This window comes from Notolepis coatsorum, assembly GCF_963971535.1.
Source record: "Notolepis coatsorum genome assembly, chromosome: 9".
NCBI lineage: Eukaryota > Metazoa > Chordata > Actinopteri > Aulopiformes > Paralepididae > Notolepis > Notolepis coatsorum.
In genome coordinates this window covers 127,904,437-127,912,715 of record NC_140173.1, presented here as the reverse complement: position 1 = coordinate 127,912,715, position 8,279 = coordinate 127,904,437, and the positions used below count along the sequence as shown (strand labels likewise).

At 45.4% G+C, this 8,279-nt stretch overlaps 1 protein-coding gene across 1 annotated transcript; it reads left to right on the top strand.

Moving 5' to 3' along the window:
• Nucleotides 1-7,687: 7,687 nt before the first annotated feature.
• Nucleotides 7,688-8,062, top strand: LOC311234439 (histone H2B-like; the record flags this gene model as incomplete). The annotated part of the gene is made up of 1 exon (XM_084321616.1): nucleotides 7,688-8,062. The coding sequence occupies one exon, from the start codon at nucleotides 7,688-7,690 to the stop codon at nucleotides 8,060-8,062; it is 375 nt and encodes a 124-aa protein (XP_084177742.1).
• Between the last annotated feature and the right edge of the window lie 217 nt (nucleotides 8,063-8,279).

Below are 8,279 nucleotides of genomic sequence, written 5' to 3'. Positions count from 1 at the left end.
CTCGCTGCTCCTCAGGTAAGTGTGCTAAGTGAGTGGGCAGGTTCAATAACATCTCAGTGTTGGACAATCTAGCACCCTGATGGGCTGCATTGCGCAACTCCAAGCCATCTACATCCTCACCACTAACGTCAGGAGAGTCCGGAACTATTGGAGTTGAGGCAACAGCAGAGACGGCCAGTCCGGCTGTCTGGTCTGAGGTCTTCACCTGCACACTATCTCTGGAAAAATATGGTTTAAGCATATTGATGTGGCAAACACGAGAGTGACGTTTACGATCAGGGGTGCGAACTACATAGTCTGTATCACTTATTTTCTTGTCTATTGCATACGGTCCGGAAAAACGAGCGGAAAGAGCAGAACCAAGGATAGGTAACAGGACTAGAACCTTATCACCTGGCTGGAAAGATCGAGAAACAGCTTTCTCGTCATAGTGCCGTTTCATAGTTCTCTGGGAAGAAGAGAGCGCTTCTTTTGCGAGAGAGCACGCCTGATGCAGTCGCTCTCGAAACTGGCTAACAAAATCTAGAACATTAGTGGGTGTGCTGGCACCCCTTGACATGAACCGTTCTTTAAGAACTTTCAGAGGCCCTCTAACAGTGTGCCCAAAAACGAGCTCAGCAGGACTGAAACCAAGAGACTCCTGTATGGTCTCTCGCGCAGCAAATAGAACAAGGGGGACACCCTCATCCCAATCTTTCTCTGTGTCTAAGCAATATTTACGCAGCATGGACTTTAAGGTCTGATGCCAACGTTCTAGAGCCCCCTGAGTTTCAGGGTGGTAGGCACTGGACACTATATGTCGGATACCCAGGGACTGTAACACTTGCTCAAATAACCTAGACAGGAAGTTGGTGCCTTGGTCCGTTTGTACTACCTTAGGCAGTCCAAACGTGGAGAAGAACTTCGTCAAAGCCTTAATTATTACAGGCGCTGTAATTCTGCGAAGAGGGATAGCCTCAGGGAAACGGGTGGCGGTACACATTATTGTCAACAAAAACTGATTGCCGGCTTTGGTCCTTGGCAACGGACCAACACAGTCAACTATGACATGTTCAAATGGTTCACCGACCGCTGGTATAGGACAGAGGGGAGCAGGTGGAATTACCTGGTTTGGCTTTCCGGTGATCTGACAAGTACTACAGGTACGACAGTACTGTGCTACATCGGACTTCAAACCGGGCCAAAAGAAATGTTGAAGTATTCTGTTGTATGTTTTAGTGACTCCCAAGTGTCCAGACCAAGGGTGGTCATGGGCCAAGAACAGTACATGCTGACGATAAACTGCAGGGACAACAATCTGATAAACAGTGCTCCAGTCTGGTACCTGATCTGGTAGCCCTATCTCCGATTGTGCATGCTCTGCCAGTCTAGTACCATGGGACCTCCATGTACGCATCAAAACTCCTTCATCCACAAAATAAGAATGCAACTCTCTCCTCTGTTCTGTGTCAAGAGAAGAGAAACATTTAGCAAGAGAAGGGTCAGCCTTCTGGGCAGTAATTAGCATTTCACGAGTAACGGGTAACTTCAAAGCGTCGGAACTAGTTACAGTTGTCTGTGGGGGTACCTTACTATGAGTCGGTGGTTTGTCAGCGGTATCAGAAGTTGGAGCCAGCAACTCCTCCCTGACAAAGGCTGAAGCAAAAACAGAGTCAGACAAATTAATTTCATCACCTCTCTTTTTCAATTGAGCCCAAGTGACAACACTTGCAGAAAAAACTTCAGGGAAGTTCTGTGACAAGTCATCAGGCAGAGAATCTGTGTCTGGGTGATCCAACACTTCCAGCACAGCGTTCACCTGTCCTCCAGCTAAATCATTTCCCATGATAATGGAAATGCCTTTAACTGGCAAGGAAGGTCTCACCCCTATTTTAAAGAAACCAGTGACCAAATCAGATTGTACATGAATACAGTGTAACGGGGCTGGCACGAAACCCATCTCAATACCTTGAACTAGGACACTAGAACCACAGGAAGATTTCTCAGACAGAGGTAGTACATCAGAGAGGATAAAGGATTGTGAGGCTCCAGTATCTCGTAAGATCTGAACTGTACACTGATCTTTTGGATCCCCTGTCAAGGAAACTAAACCCTTGGAAGTAAATGGCCTGAAACAAGGATCGAGAACATCCTGATCATTGTGCATCTGTTGATCGGAATCAGGTGCCATTTTAATCAGACCAACCCCTTTGGGTTGTCTAAAGTTCTGAGAGGACGGTTGCTGCTTACGTTTCAATGTTAAACAGTCAGAAATAACATGACCAGATTTATGACAGTAGTAACATGTCCGCTCCTCTTTTGAGCGTGGAGGTGACATTTTTGGTCGGGGTGTGTGAATTCTGAATGGTTGGGGACAGAAGGTCTCTGAGAGAAATCATGGGGGAGAAACGAGTCACGCCTATCTACAAACACAGTTTTATGGGTTAGCGCAAACTCATCAGCTAATACAGCAGCTTGCTGCAGAGTGGACACTTTCTGCTCACTCAGGTAAATTACAATACGCTCTGGCAAACGATTCTTAAACTCTTCTAATAGAATGAGTTCTCTGAGAGAGTTAAGATCTGAGGCCTTGCTTGCTGCACACCATTTATCAAAGAGAGTTCCCTTCTCTCTAGCAAACTCTACAAAGGTCTGGTTGACAGCTCTCTTGTGACTGCGAAACCTCTGCCTATAAGCTTCGGGCACAAGCTCATATGCACGAAGGATGGCAGCCTTCACAGTATCATACAGTAAACTATCTTCTAGGGAAAGTGTTGAACAAACCTCTTGGGCTTTACCAGTCAATTTGCATTGAAGCAACAAAGGCCAGACCTCTCTTGGCCAGCGCAATGAAGCAGCAATACGCTCAAACACATTAAAATAAGTATCAACTTCTGTCTCGCGGAACGGAGGCACCAAAGCAATGTGTTTACTTATATCAAAAGTGTGTGATGAATAAGCTGTGGAGGAGGACATACCCGGGCCTTGTGGAGGAGTCGGTGTAGCAGAGTTGGATTCACTCCTTAGGACTTCCAGCTCCAACCTCCGCAGTCTGAGCTCTTTTTCCACTTCATGCTCAAGCTCCAACCTACGAATGTTAACAGCCCTTTCATTTTCTGCCTCAAGCTCAATTTTACGAAGCCGATACTCCGCCTCACGTGCTTGTGCCTTCTCCTGAGCCTCCATCTGGAGACGGGCTATTCTAACCTTGACCTGGGCCCCTTCTCGAGACCCAGTTGACACAGGAGAGGTCAAGTGAAAATGTGGCAATGTGACATTCACACCTGCCTTTTCAGCACCATGGGCTTGCTCCTCAGAAGGCTGTGCTTCCGTAGGTTCACCAGGAGGACTTGCATGTTCATCAGAGACCGCAGGTAAAACAAGCGTCCCCTGCTCCAACAGCTTATCTACCACAAGACACCTGATATCCTGCTTAAGATGCTTTTGTTGAACCGAGAGCTTAAAATGTGTGGCAAGCTCCACTAAGTCTGCCTTGCGGCAGCTATCTAGCGCTTCCCAAGTAGGATTGCTCAAGAATTTCCCCAGATCAAAAGTACTAACTGCCATTATCTTTTTCTTACACAAATGCCATTTTTACACAAATTAATTAATAACTATACAAGTGTAAACAAACACAGTTCACCAAATCCATCAACCAACAATTGAACACGGGTTACAAGATCCCGGATGAGCCCCCATTTATGTTACGACCCCTGTGAGTCTAAGGGTAAAGGGCTGTAACATAACAGTTGGTTGACAGAAAAGATGGACCAGGTTTGTAAACAACAATGATATTTATTGAATAGAGGCAAAGGAAGCACATGTAGCTCAGGGGTGAGCCCAGGCCAAAACAACAAACAAACACCACTATACTCCAAATAAACACAATCTAATCTATGGTAAAAGAGATTACATTACCTAAACTACTCTTACCTAACCAAAACAGGAGAAAACAATGTCCAAAGGAAATGGCAGCTCACCCCATCTGTGCTTCCTGAGAAAGAGAGAAAAACACATTAATTATACAGAAACAAAAGCAGAATATATACAGAAACAAACTATAACTAACAATGCTCTCTCTGTGGCCATACACACACAAGGAAATTACTACTAAGCACCAAAGGCCAATAAACGAAATGCAATACTGTCAAAGTTACAGGTTTACCAAAAACACAACAGGCCTAGCCTCATGCCAGAGAGAGAGAGAGACTGAAGTGAGAAGCCATGTTTTAACAGGTGTGGGGTGATCCATGATTGGGTGGTGTGGATTGAGTGTTGGAGTCTGGAAAGCCATCCACCAATCACTGCTGTGTTGCAATAATGGAAGGATTGGCCTGGCAGGGACCAATGGGGAAGGGAACAATGGCTGGAGGGAGGAAACAAAATGGAGAACACACACACATGGAGACACACACTGGGGAATATATACATTGGGATGTAACAGTGTGTGTGTGTGTGTGTGTGTGTGTGTGTGTGTGTGTGTGTGTGTGTGTGTGTGTGTGTGTGTGTGTGTGTGTGGTTGTTGTGTGGTTGTTGTGTTGTTCATCGGTCAACCTGATAAATAATCACAAGCTCTTTCCTAATGCCTGTGGTCTGCCTCTCGGTTAACTCTCTCTCTCATTCCCCTTCTCTCTCTGTCAACCTGCCTGTAGCTCTCTCCATCTGTCTGTATGTTAACCTGTCGCTGTCTGTGTGACTGTCTGTCTGTCTGTCTGTCTGTCTGTCTGTCTGTCTGTCTGTCTGTCTGTCTGTCTGTCTGTCTGTCTGTCTCTCTCGCCATCTGTCTGTATGTTAACCTGTGTGTGTGTGTGTGTGTGTGTGTGTGTGTGTGTGTGTGTGTGTGTGTGTGTGTGTGTGTGTGTGTGTGTGTGTGTGTGTGTGTGTGTGTGTGTGTGTGTGTGTGTGTGTGTGTGTGTGTGTGTGTGTGTGTGTGTGTGTGTGTGTGTGTGTGTGTGTGTGTGTGTGTGTGTGTGGATTTACATAGCCACCAGGCTAGCCCACCTGCTCCATATGCTTAACAATAATGATGTCATCGTCAGAGAAATGGCCAGGGCCTCTCTCCTGCTGGATCTATGCAGAAGGAAGATCCCCCTGGCCACCGCAGACCAGAATAACTTCCTCGGCTTCAGGAAGAAAGACTCTGGGAAACTGGACTCTCAGGCCAAGGTCTGACTGGCCAGATCTCAATGACCTCTGCAACCAGACTGGAGTTCAGCTGAAATGGACAAGACCCACCAACACACAGACTGAAGTCCCTGTCTCTGATGAACTTATCACAGACCCCTGTGTGGTTGTGAAGGCCAACATCACAACACCGCAGGAAGAGACTGTCGAACTGCACAGAGACTCTGCAAGGAGGGTTCTGCTTAGCATGAAGCAGTCTGAGATCAGGCAGCACTGGTGTGGACTCAGACTACAGGGAAAGCTAGCTTGTTTGGAGTTTGCTGACCACTCAGTCTCACACTCAGTGTATAAGAACGCCGCTGTTGGTGAGGATGTTTTAAAATGTACCATCAAAGCAAGACTGCAGGTATTACCCACTAAATACAATCTGTCCACTTGGTATCCTCAAACTCACAGTCCATTCTGTTTAAACCATCAGGATTCACAACACCTAGAATCTATTGCACACATAACAAACGGATGTAATGCATACAAACACCTGTACATCGCTCATCATGACCGTATTGTGGACATTGTGTCTGATGTGGTACGGAACATATCACCATCTAGTAAAGCAATGTACAAACATGCCAGAGTGAAACCAGAGTGGTTTGGCCTTACCAACGATGTTTTTGCTAACATACCAAATACACCGGACGTTGTTTTTGTTGACACCAGCCATAGGGAGGTGCTGGTCATAGAAGTAGGCTGTACCTTTGATCTGTACATGGACCAGGCCTTCCGGGACAAGTATATCAAATACCAACCACTGCTCAGTGTGATAGCTGACCTTGGGTATAGGTGTAGATATAGTGTACTTGTGTTCGGAAGTCTTGGCCATGTACACAAATGCACCATGACCGGTCTGAGAATTGCTGCAATGTCTAAAAGAAAAGCCAAACAAATTGCCAAATATTGCTCTGTCTCAGCTATTATTGGCAGCTTAGCCACATGGAGAAGGAGGTGCTATGTGTACCCTTAAGTGTTCAGTGCTGCTTGGCCCCAATACATTTGATTCCCTGTTTATGTAATATAATTTGTGGAACCAAATAAAGTATTAATGTGTGTGTGTGTGTGCGTGTGTGTGAGAGGGTGTGTGTGTGTCTGTGTTTATTTGACTGTGTGTGTGTGTCTGCCTGTCTGTCTGTCTGTCTGTCTGTCTGTCTGTCTGTCTGTCTGTCTGTCTGTCTGTCTCTCTCTCTCTCTCTCCCTACCTCCCTCCCTCCCTCCCTCCCTCTCTGAGCATCTAAGTTGCAACATCAGCTTGAGGGACTCCAGCAAGCTGAACAAGCTGGTGAAGAAGGCTAGCTCAGTAGTGGGTGGTGAGCTGGATAACCTAGAGGTGGTGGCTTAGAGGAGGATGAGGAAAAAGCTAGAAGCCATCCTGGAGAACCCTTCTCACCCCAGAGGTGCTAGCCAGAATGAGGAGCTAGCCAGAATGCATGTTCACGGTTCAACCAAATACTCATCCCCACCCGACACACCACAAACCGCCTGGGCCGGTCCTTTATACCGGCAGCCATCAGGCTCTACAACAAAGGGCTCGGACTGCCGGCTCTGCTGCCAGAACTATCACTGTCAGAACTCGGGACTTGAGAACTAGAGACTCATATCACTGGACTGACTATCTTGTATTGTGTACTAGAGACTCATATCACTGGACTATCTTGTATTTTGTACTTTTTTTATATTATATTGTATTTATATTTTATATTGTATCTATAGTGTATATAGATACTGTATAGGACTGTAAAGCTCTGTATCCCCCCTGCCCCCCCCCCATGCTGCTTTGACACCCGAATTTCCCCCAAGGGGATTAATAAAGGATAATCTTATCTTATTTTTCAGTTTTATCACATCATATAATTGTATAATATCAGACTTAATGGTTTGTAGATATATGAGACTTAATGGGTTTGTAGATAAATGTGACCTAATGAGTTTGTAGATAAAGTGACGTAATGGGTTTGTAGATAAAGTGACTTAATGGGTTTGTAGATAAATGTGACTTAATGAGTTTGTAGATACATGAGACTTAATGAGTTTGTAGGTATGTGACTTAATGAGTTTGTAGATACATGAGACTTAATGAGTTTGTAGATACATGCGACTTAATGAGTTTGTAGATACATGAGACTTAATGAGTTTGTAGATACATGAGACTTAATGAGTTTGTAGATACATGAGACTTAATGAGTTTGTAGATACATGAGACTTAATGAGTTTGTAGGTATGTGACTTAATGAGTTTGTAGATACATGAGACTTAATGAGTTTGTAGATACATGTGACTTAATGAGTTTGTAGATACATGTGACTTAATGAGTTTGTAGATACATGAGACTTAATGAGTTTGTAGATACATGAGACTTAATGAGTTTATAGATACATGAGACTTAATGAGTTTGTAGATACATGAGACTTAATGAGTTTGTACATACATGTGACTTAATGAGTTTGTAGATACATGAGACTTAATGAGTTTGTAGATACATGTGCCTTAATGAGTTTGTAGATTCGTTGCTGTTTAGTCCCGACTGATCATCATGCCTGAGCCAGCCAAGCCAGCGCCCAAGAAGGGCTCCAAGAAAGCCGTCACCAAGACAACTGCAAAGGGAGGCAAGAAGCGCAGAAAGTCCAGGAAGGAGAGTTATGCCATTTATATTTACAAGGTCCTGAAGCAGGTCCATCCTGACACCGGCGTTTCTTCCAAGGCCATGGGGATCATGAACTCCTTCGTTAACGACATCTTTGAGCGCATCGCCGGAGAAGCCTCTAAACTGGCTCTCTACAACAAGCGTAGGACCATCACTTCCAGGGAGATCCAGACCGCCATCCGCCTGCTGCTCCCCGGTGAGCTCGCCAAGCACGCAGTGTCCGAGGGAACCAAGGCTGTGACCAAGTACACCAGCTCCAAGTAAACTTCCCTGTCCATCTAACCCGTATTCACACAAAGGCTCTTTTCAGAGCCACCCACTTTGTACAGTTTTGCTTGTTTATACAGTGTGCCCCCCCCCCCCCAACCACCTCCAATGTAGATTACCCAGTATGGTTGTCAATATCCCAGTGTACCCAACCCCCCCCCACCCAACCTCCTCCAATGTACAGTTTCTACGTCAAATGTATATACTCCCTTTT